General features: G+C 43.5%; 1 protein-coding gene and 2 long non-coding RNA genes across 5 annotated transcripts in view; 2 read left to right on the forward strand and 1 right to left on the reverse strand.

Moving 5' to 3' along the window:
* ttf2 (transcription termination factor, RNA polymerase II) overlaps positions 1-12052 on the reverse strand; it is a 17503-nt gene extending 5451 nt beyond the window's left edge. Inside the window, 17 exon segments of the mRNA XM_048239058.1 lie at positions 1-70; positions 2349-2364; positions 2927-3085; positions 3267-3420; positions 4928-5112; positions 5374-5479; positions 5904-6054; positions 6371-6481; positions 6616-6697; positions 6852-7009; positions 7396-7581; positions 7941-8061; positions 8572-9726; positions 10436-10505; positions 10713-10802; positions 11245-11356; positions 11967-12052. The exon segment at positions 1-70 is cut by the window's left edge and continues 73 nt beyond it. Coding sequence (XP_048095015.1) covers positions 1-70; positions 2349-2364; positions 2927-3085; positions 3267-3420; positions 4928-5112; positions 5374-5479; positions 5904-6054; positions 6371-6481; positions 6616-6697; positions 6852-7009; positions 7396-7581; positions 7941-8061; positions 8572-9726; positions 10436-10505; positions 10713-10802; positions 11245-11356; positions 11967-11994 — 2954 coding nt within the window. The 5' untranslated portion in view covers positions 11995-12052.
* A 2334-nt stretch (positions 12053-14386) lies between these two features.
* Positions 14387-17758, forward strand: LOC125291986. 2 transcript variants are annotated; one of them, XR_007193108.1, is made up of 4 exons: positions 14387-14537; positions 15120-15185; positions 16982-17032; positions 17603-17758. It is a non-coding gene; the product is annotated as an uncharacterized LOC125291986 (long non-coding RNA). The 2 variants fall into 2 exon arrangements; XR_007193107.1 differs by lacking the exon at positions 17603-17758 and having other exon boundaries at positions 16982-17086.
* Positions 17759-18491: 733 nt separating this feature from the next.
* On the forward strand, positions 18492-19131 carry LOC125291988. Of its 2 annotated transcripts, none has more exons than XR_007193110.1 (4): positions 18492-18577; positions 18675-18755; positions 18880-18962; positions 19083-19131. It is a non-coding gene; the product is annotated as an uncharacterized LOC125291988 (long non-coding RNA). The 2 variants fall into 2 exon arrangements; XR_007193109.1 differs by having other exon boundaries at positions 19089-19127.
* Positions 19132-23639: the final 4508 nt, after the last annotated feature.

The raw sequence follows: 23639 nt of genomic DNA on the forward strand, positions 1-23639 counted from the left end.
GAGGCCTGGGGCTGCTGCTGCTGGGACGAGGATAGCGCCCCCTGCTGGGACACGCCAAACTCATTTGCCACTGCAACACACACACACACAGATGCACGCGCACACGCACACACACATACACACAACCAACCAACCAACCAGTGAGGTGGGGCAGGAATAAAACATTTCATACTGAGGTGCAATCAATCCATCAGTGCAGTCTGGAGCTTAAACAGAGGAGGTGAACAGAAGCGCTAGCGCTCTAAAGACCTTTGTCAAAGAGAGGAGGTGAACAGAAGCGCTAGGGCAGGGCTCTAAAGACCAGAAGCGCTAGGGCTCTAAAGACCAGAAGCGCTAGGGCAGGGCTCTAAAGACCAGAAGCGCTAGGGCTCTAAAGACCAGAAGCGCTAGGGCAGGGCTCTAAAGAACAGAAGCGCTAGGGCTCTAAAGAACAGAAGCGCTAGGGCAGGGCTCTAAAGACCAGAAGCGCTAGGGCTCTAAAGACCAGAAGCGCTAGGGCTCTAAAGAACAGAAGCGTAAGGGCTCTAAAGAACAGAAGCCGCCAGGGCTCTGTGTAAAGACCAGAAAGCTTAGGGCTCTAAAGACCAGAAGCTCTAGGGCAGGGCTCTAAAGAACAGAAGCGCTTGGGCAGGGCTCTAAAGACCAGAAGCGCTAGGGCTCTAAAGAACAGAAGCTCTAGGGCAGGGCTTTAAAGACTGAAGTGGGCTCTAAAGAACAGAAGCTTAGGCAGGGCCTGAAGAACAGAAGCCAGGGCAGGGCTCTAAAGACCAGAAGCCAGGGCTCCCAAAGAACAGAAGCGCTAGGGCAGGGCTCTAAAGACCAGAAGCGCAGGGCTCTAAAGACCAGAAGCGCTAGGGCTCTAAAGAACAGAAGCGCTAGGGCAGGGCTCTAAAGAACAGAAGCGCTAGGGCTCTAAAGAACAGAAGCGCTAGGGCTCTAAAGACCAGAAGCGCTAGGGCTCTAAAGAACAGAAGCGCCAGGGCTCTAAAGACCAGAAGCGCTAGGGCAGGGCTCTAAAGAACAGAAGCGCTTAGGGCAGGCCCTAAAGACCAGAAGCTTAGGCAGGGCTCCCAAAGAACAGAAGGTGTGGCCCTTCTGTAAAAAGACCAGGGCAGGGCTCCCAAAGACCAGAAGCCGCCAGGGCTCTAAAGAACAGAAGCCTAGGGCAGGGCTCTAAAGAACAGAAGGCCTAGGGCAGGGCTCTAAAGAACAGAAGAAGCCAGGGCAGGGCTCTAAAGAACAGAAGCCGCCTAGGGCTCTAGAAGAACAGAAGCGCTAGGGCTCTAAAGAACAGAAGCGCTAGGGCAGGGCTCTAAAGAACAGAAGCGCTAGGGCTCTAAAGAACAGAAGCGCCAGGGCTCTAAAGACCAGAAGCTTAGGGCTCTGAAGAACAGAAGCAGCTAGGGCTCTAAAGAACAGAAGCGCTAGGGCAGGGCTCTAAAGACCAGAAGCGGGCAGGGGGCTCTAAAGAACAGAAGCGCCAGGGCAGGGCCTCTAAAGACCAGAAGCCCAGGGCAGGGCTCTAAAGAACAGAAGCGCTAGGGCAGGGCTCTAAAGACCAGAAGCGCTAGGGCAGGGCTCTAAAGAACAGAAGCGCTAGGGCTCTAAAGAACAGAAGCGCTAGGGCAGGGCTCTAAAGACCAGAAGCCTTAGGGGCTCTAAAGACCAGAACAGGGCAGGGCTCTAAAGACCAGAAGCTTAGGCTCTAAAGAACAGAAGCACTAGGGCCTCAAAGAACAGAAGCAGGGGGCTCTAAAGACCAGAAGCCAGGGCTCTGGGCAAGAACAGAAGCGCCAGGGCAGGGCCTGAAAGAACAGAAGCCTAGGGCTCTTAAACAGACCAGGGCAGCAGGCTCTAAAGAACAGAAGCCGCTTAGGGCAGGGCTCTAAAGACCAGAAGAGCCAGGGCCTAAAGAACAGAAGGCCTTAGGGCTCCTAAAATAACAGAAGCCGCCAGGGTCTAAAGACCAGAAGCTTAGGGCTCTAAAGACCAGAAGTGCTAGGGCTATAAAGACCAGAAGCTTAGGGCTCTAAAGAACAGAAGCCGCTTAGGCAGGGCTCTAAAGACCAGAAGCTGCCAGGGCAGGGCCTAAAGACCAGAAGCTTAGGGCTCTTAAAGAACAGAAGCCAGGGCAGGGCTCTAAAGAACAGAAGCGCTTAGGGCAGGGCTCTAAAGACCAGGGCTCTAAAGAACAGCTAGGGCCCTAAAGAACAGAAGCGGGGCCTCCCAGGGCAGGGCTCTAAAGACCAGAAGCCAGGGCAGGGCTCTAAAGACCAGAGTTTAGGGCTCCCCACACTGAGAAGCCAGGGCTTAGGGAACTAAAGACCTTAGAAGGGCCTCCTGAAGACCAGAAGAGCCAGGGCTCTAAAAGACCAGAAGCTTAGGGCAGGGCTCTTCTAAAGACCAGAAGCCGCTTAGGGCTCTAAAGACCAGAAGCCAGGGCTCTAAAGACCAGAAGAAGCTTAACAGGGCTCTAAAGACCAGAAGCTGCTTAGGCAGGGCTCTAAAGACCACGCTTTGTCAAAGAACAGGTTGGGGCCAAAGAACAGAAGCGCCAGGGCAGGCTCTCCCTAGGCTGGGCCCAGGGTTTAAAGACCAGAAGCGGCGAAATTTCCAGAAGCGCAGAAATTCATGTTAGCCCTCAGGTTTAGGACTGACCAGAGTGGACCTGAAGAAAACACACAGACACACATCCAGGGCTCTACCTTACACATCTCCCTTACACACGCCAAGACTGAAGAGTGACCCCGGAGAAAACACACGACGCACACACTATCGCGACGACGCACGCGACGACGACGCACGCACGACGCCATTGACACACTTTTAAATTTGCTTTAGAGGCAAAATTCAAATACATGCTTGATTATCAGCATAATCCTAAAAATCTATAACAGCTTGTACTGTAGTTATACTACACATATACATTTCTCTCTGTGTTTGTGAGTCAGTTGTGCGAAATTAATAGGGTCAGTGAAAGTGAGATGACGTACTTGGATCGGGCGAACACCACGTCGTAAACAGACTGCTCATCCTCAGACAGCTTCACGCGGTGCACCTCACAGCTGCGGTCAGGCAGATCCACCTGGACAGAGCAGAGACACAGGAATCAGCTCAAGAATATAAACACGTGTGTATGTGTGTGTGTGTGTGTGTGTGTGCACACTGTACCTGCTGCTCTATGCTGTGCGTATGTACACTGTACCTGCTCTGTATGTCGGAGTGTGAATGTTTGTGTGTGTGTATAGTATGCAGTGTGTACACACCAGTGGTTTGCCGGTGGAGTCCTGCTGGTCTTTGGTCCGGCGCAGCAGCAGGGCCTGGGTCAGGATGTTGAGCCTCTCCCCACCCCTCTTGGAGCCATTATCTACCTGAGCCTTCCACAGCTTGTACTCGTCAAAGGGAGAACATCTCATGAACCTGACAACACACACACAAACACACTAATCAGACACAACACACACTTAGACAGAGTTACACTCTCTCGCTCAGACAAGGACACAGCCTCAGACACACACTACTCTTAATATTACTGCCCAGTCACTTTCAGACATGGAAATGACATCCAAAGCAGTGAAAACCAAATAATAATGCACCTCGAATCTACTTGATGTATAATTTTTAAATTCATTTTGCTATGTGGTTATAACATAAAATCAAAAAGCTTATGGCTAAATTACTGAATAGCAATTCAACAGAATCTGTAGTATCGAGTATAGCCACTGTGTATTAAAATGATAGGATCTGAATGCAATTTAAAATGTACAAATCAGATAACTTTTACTGATCAACTGAATCTCAGACTCTATACAACAGAACAATGTGCAGGGATGGGGATAGCGCCCTCTGCTGGGAGTTAAACTCAGTCATCACTGCAACACACACACACAATGTACATACACACACACACATACTAGGGCTGTCACTTTTGTGAAAAAATCCTGTTCTATTTTTGAGACATAAATGTTCATTGAATCGATTGTAAAATCGATTTTTCATGTCTAAAGACGTTTCCATTTTCAACGCCAAATAAAGGCCAATTCACAAACAACTAACAGGCATTAGGACGAACGTAAAGAGGGCGCTTGTAGACGCAAGCCAGCAATATTTCTGATGATTTATTACGGAAGTTTCACAAGACAATGACAAACAGGAGTGCAACATTCTCGAAAAACAATAAGCCAAGTGGACTGCCATTACAGTGACAAACATTACTGCAGTCTTAAACGTATCTGTGTTTACGATTAGAAATGTCAAACAAATTTCGCCTACTGTACATAGAACTCGATTGCACAGTTTGCATAGCCTACCGCTTTGTTCTTCTCCATAGTTTGATATACCAAAAATCCGAAGTACTTCCACATTGAACTCCAAGTTATTAGGGCCCATCACTCTCTCATGTCGCACAGGTTGATCGCGTTGTCCTCCATTTTTTGGCAAAACACAAGCAGCACAGCAGCTGATTGAAACAGCGGTTTCCGTAAAATTGGTGGGAATTTTCTTTAGCTTTCAATGCTTACTGCACTCTCGAATTTTTTTATATTCTTATATTCTTGTTTGTGAATTTTGTTACATCTATCCTTTTTATTTGTTTAATTAGTTTAAAATTAATAGTGTACATATTTGGTTAAAATCGATTCCCTATTTTAGTTTTCGAAACTTGTGTTGTTTGGTCCAATCAATTGTGCAATCGATTTTCGAACGTAAAGTGACAGCCCTAACACACACACACACACACACACACACACACACACAGACAGACACACACAACCAACAGAGGATTGCCACACACACAAACACACCAAAACAACAACCACCACACACACACAGACAATAAGGCGGGACGGGGATAAAACATCTCATAGCAAAATGCAATCAGTGTATGCAGCGCGGTCATCTCCAGAAGATGCGGCATGCTGGGTCGTACTTGAGCAGTGAGTACATGTCCAGCAGGTTGTTCTGGATGGGAGTTCCGGTGACGGCCCAGCGGGCCCGCGCCCTCAGCTTGCACACGGCCATGGAGGTCTGCACCTTGGGGTTCTTGATGTTGTGGGCCTCGTCCAGGATCACTCGGGCCCAGGCCACGCGCAGCAGTGGAGGCAGGTTCGCTCCCTGATTGGACACAACCAATCAATCAGAGGGCAGTGTGGAAGACAACATGAAATTCTTATGCCTCTGTGAAAATTCATCTAGGTGACACATGCAGGAAAGTGATTTACACTGCCTGAGACGTCATTAAATTTACCCATGATATGTAAAGTAATTAATATAGTCTCTGCACAGAAACTAAACTCCTTCACATATAAAAAAAAAACATAAAAATAGTTATAAAGGCCAAGTCAGGAAAATGTAATATATGAATGGAAGTCGTACTGATTGGTCAGCGTCCTGACTTGGCCTCTCAGCGTCTTCCTTCTGCACGGGGATCTCCTTGGAGACCAGATTGTAGGTGGTGACCACCACATCATAGTCTGCCAGTCTGGAGGGGTGAAAACATAACACAACACTTTAACTTGCATGTATATTCTATTATTACCAGACACTATTTAGCACTCTTGAGTTTCACTGTGAATGTAAAGTGAACTACACACAAAATGTATCATTATTATTATTATAACATCAGCACAACAGACTCATTTAACCATCAAGCGATGCTACGATCACAATAGACTTCATGTAAGTGTGTTCAATTAATCAACGTAATGGAAATGTGTGTACGTTTTAGCTCTCAGTGGTACGTACGCGTGTGTGTGTGTGTGTGTGCTTATATGTGTCTGCAGTTTCTCTGATCACTGGGACAGTGGTGTGTGTGTGTGTGTGTGTGTGTGTGGCACTGTCTGGGATTCCTCTGATGGTTGGGACACTGGCTTGTGCATGTGTGTATGTGCGTGCTTGTCTCGTACAGTTTGGCGTTTCTCTGGCGGTTGGGCCCGTGGTAGAGGTAGACGCTGAGGCGGCTGCTCTTGATGTGCCTCTCCACCTCATTCTTCCAGTGGTGCACCAGCGAGGCGGGGCAGATGATCAGAGTGCCCTGGGACACCACCAGAGAGGAGTCTGATGGGACCGCAATATCACACACACACACGCATACGCACACACACACACACACACACACACACACACACACACAATATTTGTGCACACTAAAAGCATGAGTATGCCCTATACTGAATGCTTGTTGACAAAAAGCCTGTAAAAAACATATGCATGACAGGTGGACATACAGATGGGACACAAGAACCTATAATGTGCACAATTAACAATACCAATTAACCAAACAAAAAAAATAAAATAAATGACAAAAACACCATTGTGTTGCTTCTTCAGGTGACATACAGTATATAGTTTGAGAGTATGTTTGCCCTATTACCATGTTTGGAGATCCACCCCTCCAGTTTTGGGTCCTTCTCGTCCTTTGGCTTCTTCTGAGCCAGGATTAGAGCGATCATGGTGAGCGTCTTTCCCAGACCCATGTCATCCGCTGGAGTGCACATCAATAAGATGTTAAGCAGAAAAGTGAATGCTACAACCAAAGCAGCAACATAGGCTGGTGTGCAACAACAATGGACAATGCGTCATATCCCCCCCCCCCCAAACAGTAGATGTAAATATTACCCAGAATTCCTCCGCATGGCTTCTGGTCTTCTCTCCACAGCAGCCAGGCAAGAGCCCGTCTCTGATGAGGAAGTAACTGCACCTGAACACAAGAAGACCAGACACTAATTTAAAACGGAAACCCTGTCAATCAAGACTATATGCATGACTATATTTGTGTGTGTGTGTGTGTGTGTGTGTGTGTATGTGTACTGTGTGTGTGTGTTTTGTGTGTGTGTGTGTGCGCGTGGTCCTGCCTTGATGCCTTTGGGGTCTTTGGCCTCTGTGTCTGGGCCGGGGCAGGTCTCCAGGGACTTGTGCAGGTGGTCGATGGTCTCGGTGGTGGCGTTGCGGATGGCCATCAGACGACTGTCGGTCATCCTACCCCCGTAGAAAGTGTGACTCTGGGGGTCCACTGACCGGAGAGGGTGTGTGTGTGTGTGTGTGTGTGTGTGTGTGTGTGTGTGGGGGTACAGAAGAAGTACAGTACTGTAAGCAACCGGTCCAGAAAATCACCTTTGCTATAGTTGAATTAAATTGGTTGAGGTCCAATGAAAAAAGTACACAGAAAGAAGTGAACTGAATGGAGACCATGGGGGGAGGGGGAGAGCACACCTGGAGTGATTACAAGACATGAGAGAATACAACACTAGGATAATTCAACTGAGCAGGTATGTACGAAAGTATGTAAAAGGAAAATAGAGAGCAACAGAGAGCACTACAGTGAATGAATGGAAGAGAGAGACTGACAGATAATCCGTGACCAGGTGATAGTTCAAGAGAGAGCAGGTGAGTTCATACCTCCGAACATCTGAGTGTAGCCCTGGCTGAGCCCCATCGACAGAGAGCTGGCCGACTGTGGGGCCTCGTAGAGGGTCGGGGCCGGGACGTCGGGGAGCAGGATGGTTCCGCCCGGGCGGCTGAAGGGGTTGGACGGGCTAGGCACGGGAGACGGCTTCTGCTCCTCCTTAGTCTCCTCCTGGGACTCTGAAACCAGACCCATCACATGAACTCTGATCAAAGGCTTTTTTTATCATTAAGAAGCACAGATTAAAGAAAATGAATGGTAAACATATATTGAACTTTATTTTAATAATTGATTATTTACAAAAGACAATAGGTATAATTTTCTCTGAAAAAGTGTCTTATAATGTTACAATACTTCCTTCCATACTGCATTGCATTATGTTACCTTGGTTCATCATGACAAATGTTTAATGCAATCAATAAATGTATATGCAAGTCAACTTTATCAACTTACACCAAATAAACAACATGAAATATAATCAATCCCTCAGATGGATCAATAAGATGGGTAATTCAGTGCAGGGAGGACTCTCTCTTACCAGACTCTGTGAGAGGAGTGAGACTCAGCGAGGTCAGCGTGTCCTCTAGCTCCTTCACCTGACTCCTCAGCCTCTGGCCCTTATCAGGCAGCGCCGACACGTTCACCATGGACAGGGTGGCCTGCCATAGGACACGATAATGGGGAGTGTGTGTGTGTGTGTGTGTGAGAGAGAGAGAGAACAACAATATAATATAAGAAAGAGGGGAACAGAGAAGGACAGTTGTAAAACCACAATCCACAGAAGTCCAATCCAAATACCTTCTTGAACTGGGGTTGGTAACAGGTGGCCCATGGGCCAACACCCACCAGATTATTTTGACCAGTCGTAAATAAAAAAAAAAAAAAAAAAAAATAGGTCTGCGGCAAAACTTACTTGCCGACCCTTGTTGCAGAAAGGTACACTAAACAAAACACTATTTTTTAACCCACATAACTACTTTTGAGGCCTATGGAAAATTCACAAAAATTTTTTATGTGCCTCCCACTATATACAGTTGGGCCAAAATCTATGCTAAATGTCCTTTATAAATCACACACAACACACATAGAACCCTCTTGTCACACTTTAGTCAGAACTGTACTCCTACAAAACTACACACAAATACAGTCACACACACACACGACTGTACCTTCTTCTGCTTGAGCTGGGCACTGAGCTGGCTGTGCAGCTTCAGCTTGGAGGCGGACAGGAAGTACGAGGTGAGAGTCTTCTGCATGGGAGCGCCTGGGGGGACAGGGGAGGTCTTCTTTGGCCCGGGCTGCACCGAAACCAACTGGACATCATCATCGTCATCACCACTGCCATCCTCCCTTTCCTCCTCCTCTTCATCATCATCATCATCGTCATCACCGTTCAGCTCTACTGGGCTCCGTCTCTGAGATTGGTCCCGTGGAGTCTTGTGGGCCTCCTGGTGCCTCTCTGCTGCTGAGCTGGGATTGTTCTGGGCTGCTAGAGCGGCGATGGAGGCAAAACTGTCTGGTGTCCCGCTGGACGCCGTCGGAGTCTCCTCCACACTAGAGCCGCCACTGCTGCTGCTGCTGCTGGCCGAGTGAGGATGTCTGGGTGCTTCAGTGGTCGTGTCCACGCTGCTGCACGTCCTGTGTTGGCTGTCTGAGTCTGAGGTGCGACATTTCCCAGCATGCCACTTCTTGTCTTTGTCTCTGTGTAGGCCAGATTCGTGAGGTGAGACTGCTCCAGACCGATCCTCTGTGGTCTGCTCACTGGCAGGTTTAGGGCTGGGACTGAGTGCTTTCGCAGACTTCTTCCCTTCTGTAGTGCTTCTCTTGTTGGTGGGGGCAGTTTTACTTCTCTCCAGACTGCCCTCTTCTTCCTCTACTTCTTCTCCTCCTCCGGTGGTTCTGTTGCTGTCATTCTTCTTCTTCTTCTCTTCCTCCTCTCCACACATGCTCTTCTTTATCTTCATCCCTGCAGGCAGTGGTTTGGCCCTCCAGGTCTCTCCATTGCTGAGCCCCTCTTTCTCAGCCGCCCCCCCAGATTCCTCCCTTCCACCTCCACAGCCTCGCTCTTGTTCCCTCTCGCGATGGCAACCACCACCCCCTTCTCCGCTGCTGCCGTGGCGTTCTCCGTCTTGGTTCTTCTCTGGGACTTGGTTCTCCTGCTCTTGGCTCCTTGCGTCCCCCTCCTTCCCCTCCGGCTGCTGCAGCTTCCTCCACTCGGATGTCTGGTCCGTTTTGCTGGGGGCTTTGAAGGGGTTCCTAACGGGAGGAAGGCTGGAGGCCTGTAGCTGTTTGTCTGTCAGAGGACTCCTTTTCTCTGGTTCTTTCTGTCATTGAGAAAAAAAAAACAGACTTAACATCCTACTCAAGATTACTACTTTGTCTACTACTATTGCCACTATTAGTATTCCTGTAACTGCAACTTTATTGTTATTAATTCAACGCAAAACTGTCACGTCCATAACGCCAACACAATGCCATGGTATGGTATGATGTGAATGATGATTACTTGAAATTTGAGCATTCACTCTTCTTGGTTGTAGAACTTAAATGAAAAACTTTTCACATAATCATTCGCATCATACAAATACTATGGCCTTTAGTTGGCGTTATAGACATGACAATTTTGCGTGGAATTGCCCTTATGTGGGTCTATAACAAAAAGAGCAACAAAATAAAAAATACTTAATTTCAATTATTTGAAAAGATGCTACATGTCAAATATACAGACCATGATAGTGCCTTATGAGGACTCCCTCATCATTGGTACCAAAGGTATCAATTATATGTACATAGACATGTACTTTTCACACAGAAAAATCAGAATTAGTAGAAAATCTTTTTGGAGTGGAGACAATAACTTCTCATACACACACCAGTCAGAATGTATGACACAGATAGGGGACATGAGACACTGACAGAGCATTTGAGCACAGAGCTGGAATAAGGAACCAAATAAAGAGGAATCTTACAGAACTCCAGGGAACACTATGACACAGAGCTGGAATAAAGAAGCCAAATAAAGAGGAATCTTACAGAACTCCAGGGAACACTATCGCACCACTTCTGCCCTTCCTTCTTTCCCAGCGCACAGCGGAAGTACAACCTGGGATAAGATAGAGAGAGATTGTGTGTGTATACATTTGTGCATAGACATTGCTTCACACACACACACACAGAGACATTGCTACTCACTGAAAAAATACTATTTAATTTAAAAACGTATTACATTTTATTGATAATAATAAAATGCAAGTACAAAGATAGGTGAACATATTGCCCACCCTACACAGACACACACACACACACACACCTGTACCGCTGAGATTTGTCAACAGACTTAATGAGAGCCTGGAGTTCAACTACAGAGTCTTCATGGTGTAAACAGTGAGAGGGTGGGATGCTGAGGAAGAGGAGTATCAGTATCAGAATCAGTAAAAGAATCAGAATCAGTATCATCATCATCATCACCATCACATGCCAAGTAACTTGTTCAATACATAAATCATAAATCACTAAAATGTCACAGGTGGCCTGATAAGGAGTTTTGAATCAAGGACAGCTCTCATTGGTACTTTTTAATGGTCACGTGGACGTTTTGGGCTGACCTGACCGTAATCACACTATGAACTGATTATGACTTCAGACTTGAAACATGAAGACTGTTTGTCCTCTACAATTACTGTATGTAGACATGTAATGATGTTTCTGTTTTTAAGACAGGAGAAGCCAACCTATCAAATGCATTCAATACCATAATCATACTACAAGTCTAGGTGGTGGAAAGATTTAGTAAAAGCCACTGTAAGCATGACAAACTAAAGGCTGGAATAGACTTAACTTACTCTGCTGGGTGGGTGAAATCACAAGGAGGATCCTGACGAGCTGCACAGATGTAAAACGATTTGCCCTTGTTTGGCCCATCTCTGGTACCAGTTTTCAATAGACAAGTAGTTCCTTAAAGAAAGTCAATGTTACCACCAGTGAGGTAGAAGCTGTACTAAATTGTTCTAACGTGGGACACTGCCTCGTGGGAGTGGCTCTTCTCCAAAGTAATGAAAGCCAGTGAAACTAGGGAAAGCCAAAGCTATAGGTTTCCTGTCATCAAAATTGGATGTGGATTTATCATATTGTCCTCACATTGTAGCCTAATATAGTCTAGGCCTACTACTGAAGTCAGCAAAGCAAAAAATGTCCCACATACGGGCAACGTTAACTGAAGGTAACTGAAATTGTGGGGAACTGTAGGCCTGCTTTAGTCTAGGCTACTAGCCTACCGACTAACGTACCGGTAGTTGCACACGTTCTAGGAAAACAATTCGGTTAACAGCAGAAAAAGCACTGGTAAGAAATGTGAGACTGAATCTCCAACATCACAGCAGTAAGTTTACAAAAGTCAAGTCAAGTGTTATGTTTGATAACGGGGCTAGGCTATAATCTGAACAAACTACCGGTAAGCAACTCCATCTAAGTTAGTTGCTGTAAATAGGGATAAATGTTGCGCCGAGTCATCTTACCAAAACACAACAGAACAATTGCCACAGTTTTGATCTGCCACACATCTTACCATGTGTGTCACAACGCACAATTTCCATAATTACAATTGTTTCAGATGTACAGAGTTGAGCTTTCGTTTACTGCTAGATCTTCCTTCCTACGTCAATTCAATGCGCGCGCGCACTTAACTTCTTCTCTGTTTTTGAAATAAGGTTGGAGAGATTTTTCTTGTGCTGCCATCTACTGTTTCAAACTCAAAGCGTAACTACAACAGGAATCTTTTTCGACACTTGGTGCAGATACAGTAGTCCAGATGGGGACAACACATTTGTTTTAAGAGTGAATAAATTAATAATAATGAATGAGTCGAGAGCAGAGGTGCAAAGGGTTTCTTGGTATTTTAAGCCACCAAAGTTGTCTTCAAGGCAGCGCTGTCTGGAAGGCGCTACAGGGTTAGACATGGGTTAAGGTTAGGGTTAGGATTAGGTGCCTTTAACCCAGATAGCACATTCATTTTGGCCCAAAATTCACTTTTCTCGCGAACCGTTCACCACAGCAATTAGCGGCTAACATCGTTTAAAAGCTGAGAAAGTGCTCTTTCATGTGATAGGCTACTTGTTATGTCTGTGTGATGAGTAGGCTAGGCTACTTTGCGAGTAGTTCAAATGAGAAGAATGGGTGAATTTGGACGCACTTTCTTTCTTGCGCTGTCACTTTCTCCACTGCGTAATTTGCGCTGTGAATGAGATTGTTTTGACAGGCCATAGGCTAAATATATATCGCTATTAGTAGGACGCAAAGCAGAATATTTAAAGAAGGGGGCACCAAGGCCACCGTGGCCTGTAAACCTCTGATTTTCAAAGGGGCGTCACGGCCAACGCAGCTACGACGGCCATGGCCCTCGTGGCCGCCGTGAAATTCCTACCCTGGCCATCACCATCCCAAAGAGAGCCCAAAATCCCCAAAATCCAGCCAAAAAGTAGCCAAAACTGACCCAAAGTGAGGCCATAAGTATGCCAAATGATTGCATCTACATTGAAACTCCACTTGAAAATCTTTACATTTATTTAATTTTGCATTTTGCAATATGTCTACATTAGTTTTATACATTAATTGCTATGTCCTAGTGCACTAGGCTCATACTGTATTAGCCTGTATCTATCTGTCAATAGATATTTTTATAACAAAAAAAACCACAAAGATGAAATGCATTTCATTGTGATTTGTATTTATTAAGTCATATCAGCATACTTATTACTGTAAACGGGTCGACTGTTGGCAGAGCAAACAGAATTTCTTCTCACAGCATCTAAAATGGACAACATACACACAAAGACTAAAGAAACACAATTACTAAATCTACTCTTTAAATAGCCTTGGGAATTGTTTGTGAAGTTTAATTCAGATGTGGTCATTGAGTGTAGGGTAAAAACGAGGCTGTGTGAATTTGGTGCTGCAGAGCAAGATATGCTGCGCGACCAACTGGTGGAGAAAGCGTACAGTAGTCGCATCCGTGAACGTTTACTACTTGAAACGGGACTGACCCTGAATAGGGCGATTCAGCTCGCAGGCCAAATTGAATCTGCTTTGCGTGATGCCAGCACGCTCACTGGCGATGACGTGCCAGTGCGTGAGGTGAACGCACTTTCATTTTCGAAGAGAGGAAAGAAACGCTATGACAGCGTAGGGAAACTAACCTGGCCATAGCCAGATGAATTTCGCTCCGCCTAGCTCCACTCATCCATCTGGAACCGATCCATTGAAGTGTTGCTTCAGAAGGCTGGGCCTAATCAAAAAATGCTTGCATATGATTGAATAAGCCACTTGTCCGGCATCTATTGACGTGCTACTTCAACCACTCACATCGGGCTTTCCAACCCGTGACGCTAATAACAGACTCACAGTCGCTTCACGCTATGTCACATCTATGAAACTCCCCGCCCTGCGTCCTGATTGGCTAAACCATAAAGTTGGTTGGAGAAATCACTCTCAATGGAAGAGGTCCCAGATGGATGTGAGTGAAGCTAGGCGGAGCTAAGCGGAACGACATTCACCTGGCTAGGGTCAGGTTATAGGGAAACAAAGACAAGGTGAAACGGATCACCCCTTGCAAGTGACGTCACGTTTTGTTCGCGCCACAGCAAAATAGCCTAGTGGACGGCAAGAACACGAATCAAATCAATGGGTTGTAATGGGACATATCGCACAGCTAGGAGATTATAGTGAGATTTAACCATAGTAATGCCCTTCCACGACTGTTGGCTTATTGTTTGGAATACAACAACATCCAATGTTCTTGCATAGATATATTTTGGTTTGTTTTCTTTGTGTTTCGGGAGTATTTCAACCACAATTGCATGCTTATCTATGTTTGGAGTCGAAATCGACTAACCGGCCCCGTTAGAGGGCCCCAGTGAGATTGGTGGGCTGCAGTCACATGGTATACGCAACCGTCTCGTCTGATAATGATGCATGTAATCGACGTCCGAACAGGAAACGTTTCGTGGAATGTTTTTAAAAACAGAAGGAACGTGCTGTACCTTTTAACAAACAATATTTTGTTAGCTTTGATGATCGGTCCTGTGTCGTGACTTTTGCTTTGCTAAGACAACGGTCCAAACCAGCGATGGATTATTGAAATGTACATGGACAAAGCTAACAAACTATAGTAACATCACTTTAACAAACGTGGTAGCTCCGATTTCCAATCGATGTGTCAGTTTACTGCCCTCAAATTTTATTTGTGGTTTCATTACAATCTTTGTGTAAACTCTAATGTTAAGCTGATGGGTTTACAATCCTGCTGCACGGTTACCTCCCTTACGAAAAAAGTACTAACGTTATAGGAATCTTATAGTAGGCCTATTTTGGGACAAAATATTATAGGAATCTTTTAGGAATACTATAGTATTTTAGGACATACTATATAGGTCTAAGTACTATAAGACTACTATAGAAATACTATAGCGTCTATAGAATAGTATAGAGGTATTACAACATCATAGAATTATGTTATGTTCCACTTGTGTTGTCCTGCTGTGGCTGTCTATTGTTGTTGTTGTTGTTCTGTGGAGTATGTGTTGTGTGTGCAATTGTTTTTGTGTGTTGTTTTGGTGGGCTGATGGTTGTTGTTGACTGTTATTGAAAAAAGAACACTAACTGTAGGCATAGTAATTGCTCTTGGATGGGGATTTAAAGCAAGGTTCCTATTGATCTCCTTCAGATAATGTGGCCTCTTCATTTTCAACTGGGAAGGACCTGCATGGACTTGAGAATACAGAGCCAATCGGTATGTACAGTATTAGACACACACTCTCGGAGGAATCAACGCTGTTACACCTATCCTGTAGATGTCAATTAATATGAATTAAGACATGTCACACCTTCTTATCATATGGCGTACATAGGCCCATATTCTAACCAATTGTACAGCTGATACAATTGTACATCTCATAACAGCTTCGGTGTGTCGTCATCGTCTTGCTGTCCCCCATCCGTTCTGTGATTGGTTCCTTCGTTGAGGTGACAATTGGGTCCATGGAATCCAGGCTGCCTAGCAGCGTGAATAAAATCTAGGCTAGGCAAATCCGGCTAGGCAAGGCCATTGAGTAAAATTTGATGGTTTTACCTTTCAGATTGATACCATAACATCAGTGTTGGGAAAGCTACTTGGAAATTGTAGTGAATGTCCAGACACAATGCTTTGCGTTACAGCTAGAGGGATGAAACTTTGCACACTCCATGTGGGTCATGTGCAGAAGGTCTGACTTGAATTTCAGCCTCGTAGCTCCATGCTACCACCCAAAACTTCACCTCTGAAGTGGGAGTGGTCAACTTTTTTTATGTTTTTCCTTCACAGTTTTTTTTTGTGAGTGTCTCAGAGATCCCACCTTTGGAGCAGTTGTCAGGAGCCTCAAGGCGGTGCCGTTCGTCTTGGTCCCATCCCTCTAGCACCTAGCGTTACACGGCCAGAAGAGAGAAACCTTGTAATGTTTGAACAGTTTATCTCCTTCCGGGAATAATCCACCGACTCCAAACTGATCCTGGCTTGTTTGTGATGTCCCGTTGTTCAACATATTCTGATTTCATACTTATCAGACCAGCATAAGTGAGTTTTTTTGGCTAAAAATGTAAAAATGGCTAAACGTTAGCAATTCCACTGCTTTGTTATTTTGCATAGCAACCACCATATGTACCCTAGCAACACCCAAGCAACCACCTTAATTACCCTAGCAACACCCTAGCAACCATCTTAATTACCCTAGCAACCACTTGAATAATGTCAAGCTAGCAACCACCATAGCAACCAACATGCTTACCCTAACAACCACCATAGCAACCATGTTATTTTGCATAGCAACCACCATATGTACCCTAGCGACACCCAAGCAACCACCTTAATTACCCTAGCAACACCCTAGCCCCTAGCAACCATCTTAATTACCCTAGCAACCACTTGAATAATGTCAAGCTAGCAACCACCATAGCAACCAACATGCTTACCCTAACAACCACCATAGCAACCATGTTATTTTACATAGCAACCACCATATGTACCCTAGCGACACCCAAGCAACCACCTTAATTACCCTATCAACACCCTAGCCCCTAGCAACCATCTTAATTACCCTAGCAACCACTTGAATAATGTCAAGCTAGCAACCACCATAGCAACCAACATGCTTACCCTAACAACCACCATAGCAACCATGTTATTTTGCATAGCAACCACCATATCTACCCTAGCAACACCATAGCAACCATTCAAATTACCCTAGCAACAACCTAGCAACCACCATAATATGACCATAGCAACCACGGTATTTAGCATAGCAACCACCATATGTACCCTAGCAACACCCAAGCAACCACCTTAATTACCCTAGCAATACCCTAGCAACCATCTTAATTACCCTAGCAACCACTTGAATAATGTCAAGCTAGCAACCACCATAGCAACCAACATGCTTACCCCTAACAACCACTATAGCAACCGTGTTATTTTGCATAGCAACCACCATATCTACCCTAGCAACACCACCAGCATATATTTTTATATAACAGTTTTACCTTTACATCCTGCAGAAGTTCAAGAGGGATCTCTCGTATGCAGTGCTGCTCCTTTGCCTCGTCAAGGTAAGACATGTCTAACCTACAGTATATTCCACCCTTATGTTTGCTTAATCTCATTCTGGCAAATGGTTTTATTAAGCACTAAAAACTACCTGCGCTCGTCACGTCACTCTGAACAGTGGTGTCATCCTGGCATATGGTTTTATTAATCACACAGAAGGGAGGCATATAACTTATTATAGCTTAAATCACATCTCCACACTACAGGCGTTCAAAAAATATATCATTTAGGCTATCTACGGTAGGTATGGTTATGGTAGGTATGGTTATGGATATGGTTTGCATGGCTGAAACTGCTTTGCCTTTGAAGCTCGAAACGTATCATATGTGTACCTCGAAACGTATCATATGTGTACCTCGTTCGCCATTATGTAAAATAGAGCCATGTATAGATTTATGTCCTCCAAAGTTTGCAGGAAAGTGGGACATGTCCTATTGTATGTTAAATCACACCTACAACTGATCGTATGATATGCAAAAGTCTGCAGGAAAGTAGGTCAGGCTTTCAGAATATATACAGTGGGACATGTCTCAATTCATGTTAAATGTTCATAATTTTCTTCATAATTAAAGGTTTGAAGAGACAGAGGACGGTGGTGCAAAAGAGAAGGAGGGCCAGCCGGGCCTCGTGGAGTTCAATCAGTGGCAGGGTATTTTTTAGCCTGACAGTGTAGCTGTAATGTTAAAGTTGGTGACTTTGCTAGACGGTAAAGATGTGCACCCGCTAATATTGGGTGCAGTGAAGAAAGAAAGGGAGGGAGGCTGCTTTTAAAAGAGAGGGAAAGTATAATCCTGCAGTGGTGCAGTGGTGAGGCTGGAGCACCCCTGGCTTTTGCCGTATGGGTTGACTTCAGCAGTGAGTCACCCACCTTCAATTTCACAGGTATATGTAATATTTATTCAACAACATTTCAATGATTAGATCAGTGGCGATTGCTGCTATTTGGAACAGGGGAAGCTCTGATAAAAATGGTCAATTATTAAATTAATATTATTAAGGTGCTATATTGTTCTTTGAGGGCAAAAATTATCCCAAAACCCAGAATAGGCCAAACAGTAGGCTAGAGTTGGCATGGCAGACATGGCATAATGTAGCCTACACCGTTACATAGCACGCTACCTAACATTGTCCAGCCTCTATGACGGTTCCTCCAATCATCATACAGAAGCTCGGCGTCCGGGCCATCCCACTGTCCCATTCACTCCCAGAGACGCCGGGCTTCCCTGGAAATGACGATTTTGTGGCGCTTGTCCAATAAACGTGTAGCTTTTCTGCACTGAGATCAGCCCACTCTGTAGTGCCATTGAAAGTCTGAACATGTACACTAATAGGGGTGTGTCAAGTGGTATGTATAAATGAAAGTGGTGTTAAGGTTTGTTTTTGTGTCAATCCTTTCTTGAAGTTCAGAAAAGGAACCTTAACATTTGTTTTAATGACACTGAGCGTACTGTCTTACAGACGCTTTGGGGGTGAGAGGCCATACGTTGACCCTGATATCAGTGGCACACATCACCGGCTGGCAATTGGTCGTCTGATAAAAGAACATGGTATGACTGGCATTCTATGTTTTCAATTTCCTTATTTAAAGATCAAAATGATGCAGACTACTGAATCTGATTACACTTTAACACCCTTCTATCTCAGCACTGAGTCAGGGTTTGTCTCGGCCTGAATATCTGCCACAACACAGGTCGCCTTGGTGGCCCTTTGCCTCAGTCAGTGACGGTACGTTAATATTGAATAACCAGCTATTACTGTTTCAACTGCATGCACACAGCTGTTGCAACATGATTTGACTTTAACTTTGTTCCTCACTATGGTCATTTTGATACACTTTGATGCATTAAAGGAAAAGGTGAAGGGCGTAAAGCTTTCACTGCTGAAAAGCTGAGGCAGGTGGTACGCTCATACAATGCGTATTACAATCTCCAGGTATATATACAATTGTATGAACCTGTCTAAAACCTTTTGCATACCAGTGTGTTTTACAGACTAAAACAGATTTGTACATACATATCTAACAATAATGCGCTTTTCCTTTAATCTGTTGAGCTGCAGCAGTCTGTTGAGGCACCACCATCACCCCCATCACCAGCACCAGCAACACAGCAACCAGCAGCAGCAGAAACACCTGCTGCGCCTCTCACCCCCCTCACCCCCTCCACCCCCCATGAGGCAAGGACGCTGGGCACCAGCAGCAGCATCACTACCAGCAGCAGCATCACCACTACCAGCCTTTAATGCAGATTTCAATCTCCAGGTATATATGTACAATTGTATCAAGCTGTCTAAATTGCTGTAGTTTTGCTTCATTCCTTAAAAACACAGAAAATACTTAAAAAGAGAAGGATGAATGATTTCAAGTGCAACCATTGTGTTTAAAGACATTTGTACATACATATCTAACAATGATGCGCTTTTCCCTTAGTCAGAGAATGTGCAGCAGTTTGTTGAGGCACCACCAGCAACAGTAGCAGTACCAGCTGCAGCTGTGTCAGTGGCAGGAGCAGCACCAACAGCAGCACAAACACCCAATGCAATAACAATAAAGGCATTCATTCATTTACTCATTAGTCATTTTAGTTTGTATTACTACATTCATTATTACAGTGCATGAAAATGCACTGTACTGTTCTTCCTAGGCTTCTTCTTATTCTTCTTCTTCTAACGCGTTTAATGCAGCTTCAACCGTTTAACGAGAAACTTCATTCAAACTATGTTACGTTAGGTCTTACTTAGGACATGGGTGCTATGTATTTTTCAGCTTTGTAACTTTTATACTTTTTAAACTATTAATTAAAAACTGTTCAAAATTTCCCCATAGACTTAACATGGGCTGATGACATCACAATAGAGCCGTTAAGCAATTAGAATCCTATGGCAGGTGTTCGGGCCACCTGTCCCAACTGCCATTCTCAGGCTTTAAGCATACAAACTGGCCCTATTAAGACTACACACCCTATTCAACTGCTTCCTCTGCCAAAACTGTTTCAGAATAAAAGTCCTCACTACAATATTTCACTGTTAAACAATTTAACCCTTTAAACTACTGAACCTTTTAACTGTTCGCCATTGTAACTGTTACTTGTCATCAACTATGACTCCTACCCACTGGAGCTAGTTAGCTAAGTTAGCTAAGTCACATGGTTAGCATAGTTAGCATGCTAGCATGCTAGTTACCATTTTAGCAAAACTGCTTAAAATGATTAGCTAAGTTAGCTAAGTCACATGGTTAAGATAGTTAGCATGCTAACATGTTAGCATGCTAGTTAAGCATTTTTAGCAAACTGCTAAAAATGATTAGCTTAAGTTAGCTAAGTCACATGGTTAAGATAGTTAGCATGCTAGCATGCTAGTTACCATTTTTTAGCAAAACTGCTTAAAATGATTAGCTAAGTTAGCTAAGTCACATGCTTAAGATAGTTAAGCATGCTAACATGTTAAGATGCTAGTTAGCATTTTTAGCAAAACTGCTTAAAATGATTAGTTAAGTCAACTAAGTAACATGGTTAAGATAGTTAGCATGTTAGCATGCTAGTTAGCATAACTGCTAAAAATAATTAGCTAAGTTAGCTAAGTCACATGGTTAAGATACTTAGCATTTTAACATTGTTAGCATGCTAGTTAGCATAGTAACTTGGTTAACATTATTATCTTTGTTAATATAGTTAGCATAACTGCTAGCAAACATTAGAGCCATTCCAAGTGTCAGTTATTGTCAACTATCTACCTAAATAATTTAACCATTTAAACTATCCACTTATTTAACCGTTCAATCATTCCAACTATATTAAACCTTATCTACCAAGTAAATTATTTACCTATATAAACTATCCACCTATTTAACTGTTGAGTCATTCCAACTATATTAAACCTCATCTACCTAGCAACCAATATAGTTTGTTTTTACTCTGTATGATATTTGACATCATATTTTTTGCATTTTCATGCACTGTATTTCCTTCAGGAAATGCTTTTCTAGTTATTGTTGTAATCTCACATGTACTACAGTATGTCTACCATAATTAAAATTAGATAGATACATAGATGATGTGCCAATAGGCCTACAGTGAAAATACATTATATGTAGCCAACTGTTCCAGCAAGGAGGAAGATGGGGTATGGATATTGGGCATGCATATCCACTCCTAGGCCTATTCTCCTACACTCCCCCTGTAGCCTAGTAGCCAGCATTACATTTAAATCTCTCACTTTGGCCTATGGGACACTGACTGGATCTGCTTGTTATTTCAATTCAATGATCAAAATGTACTTCCCCAACCGCCATGCTGTCTTCTGATTACCATTTGTTCTGTCTAGACCTACTCATGAACGCTAAATTCAAGACTTCCTCAGTGGTTCCATGTGGGTGCAATAAGTTGCACAGTGCTCTCTGTTCCTGTGATAGTTTACAGTGTTTTTAAAAGGCGTCTAAAGGCACATTTGTTCAACATGCACTTAGTCCATTAAGCAGTAAAGCACTATAACTTGTTATTATATCATTGAATGGGCATTTGTTTATTAGCCTATTGCTAGATAGATAGAGATAGATAGATAGATACTTTATTGATCCCCAGGGGAAATTCAAAGTCCTAATTACAGTCTGACCAACATCTTCATTTGTTACCTGTTCAATTTAAGTGTTATTATTATCTATTTATGTTGCTTTGAACAGCAAAGATTAGGATAACGAGCCTCCTTATTCTTCAGCCAAGCAGGTAGGCCTCACGGGCGCTGCCTAGCAACAAGGGTCAGAAGTACACGTTTTTCGATATTTTGTGGAATTATACTCATTTTCATTGAATGCCAATGTCGTGAGTCATGTACCAACTTGCTTTAACTATTTATATACATATTGTACCCAGCAAAAGTAGTCTGTGCCAGTGTTTTGCATCCTAACAATATTTTGTTTATGTTTTAATACAAAACCGTTTTAATGAACTACAAATTCGGCGCCATTGTTATAAAGCAGCGTTGAAATGAACGCTACACGTCATGGGGCATGTAGTCTAATTACAGAAATAGCTATAATTTCCAAATTACAAAAATATTTTTATACATAACATGAGAAACATGCTTGAATTATTAAGATGTATCACCTGCTTGACTATAAAGTCAAAAGCTTGCAACATTTGTAATATTTTAAAATAAATGTAATTTTCCCATTTTTGCACATGAGGTACACAAATGACAGAAACATTATTTATAACACATATCTTAAGTAATAAGCATACCAAATTTCAGACAAATCTGACCAGTGGTTCCACAATTCTGGCAACTCAAAATATTACATTTTTACACCTACTGAGGTAACCGGGGTACCTGGGCATTAAAAATTCTTGGAGATGCTTCCTTGCATCCGGATGAACAACATATGCTATTTTATTTCACCCTCTGAATATTTTAATTTTTCCTCAACTGGGCAAAATATGACCATGCATGCGTAGCCTACATTTGGATGAGCATGACATGATGAGAATGTAAAGCAATAGTTTCAACTTTGGCAAAAAAACATTTCACATGGACTTAAAGGCAGAGGAAGCTTTTGAGGGTTTGGGATGGCATCATCAACCCAACTTGGTGTGCATCCAAAACTGTCAGAAAATGCAGCCGAATGGCTGTGTGGATGGTACTTTGCAGGGCAGTCGCGTAGGTCAAAACTGACCAGCAGGGTGATGTCATGCAAATCATGTTTATTTCATATCAAAACACTTGCATATATCAGATAAAAGCACAATATAGATGTTAGGAGGTGCTTGGTTTGATCCATGAACTTTTGTGCATCCAAAACTGTCAGAAAATGCAGCCGAATGTGTGGATGGTACTTTGCAGGGCTGTCGCGTAGGTCAAAACTGACCAGCAGGGTGATGTCATGCAAATCATGTTTATTTCATATCAAAACACTTGCATATATCAGATAAAAGCACAATGTAGATGTTATGAGGTGCTTGGTTTGATCCATGAACTTTTGTGCATCCAAAACTGTCAGAAAATGCAGCCGAATGGTACTTTGCAGGGCTGTCACGTTTGAACCGTTTGCCCCGTGTTATCCCTGGTAAATATATATATGAGCAAAGTGTGACAATAGAATTCTAACTATTGGTAGTGCAGCTGCTGGTGGTGGTGCTACTGCTGCTTATTATTATATTTCTTTTACAGCATATAATAGATATTTTTGTGTAAAGTCAAAGAAAAGATGGCAGGTGGGAAAAATACACTTTATTATACACAAGAAGGCAACACAGAACATTAATTACAGATTAATTACAGTGAATTTGTCAGTTTAATTTGGTAAGGCACAACCACTTCTGGGGAACTATGTATGTCCTCTCTGTACCTTCTTTGTCAAGGGGTATAGGTGTTTGTACTGGTCTGAGCGATGGTGTCATAACTTTTACTTTTTACTATAAAAAAAAAAATCTTGTATGAGCTCTATCTTCATATTGTGATGACTACCATATCTTGCTTTAACATAATCAATAATGATATTATAGCAACTATTTAGTGTGCTAAATTTTTGTGTTTGTTTTGTCAGCCACTGTTTGATCTCTTGATTACTACCACTACGCCTCTCACTATGTAGAGCTGTGACAATTGATGAATCAATTG

The sequence above is a fragment of the Alosa alosa genome, chromosome 3 (genome assembly GCF_017589495.1).
Source record: "Alosa alosa isolate M-15738 ecotype Scorff River chromosome 3, AALO_Geno_1.1, whole genome shotgun sequence".
Lineage (NCBI taxonomy): Eukaryota > Metazoa > Chordata > Actinopteri > Clupeiformes > Clupeidae > Alosa > Alosa alosa.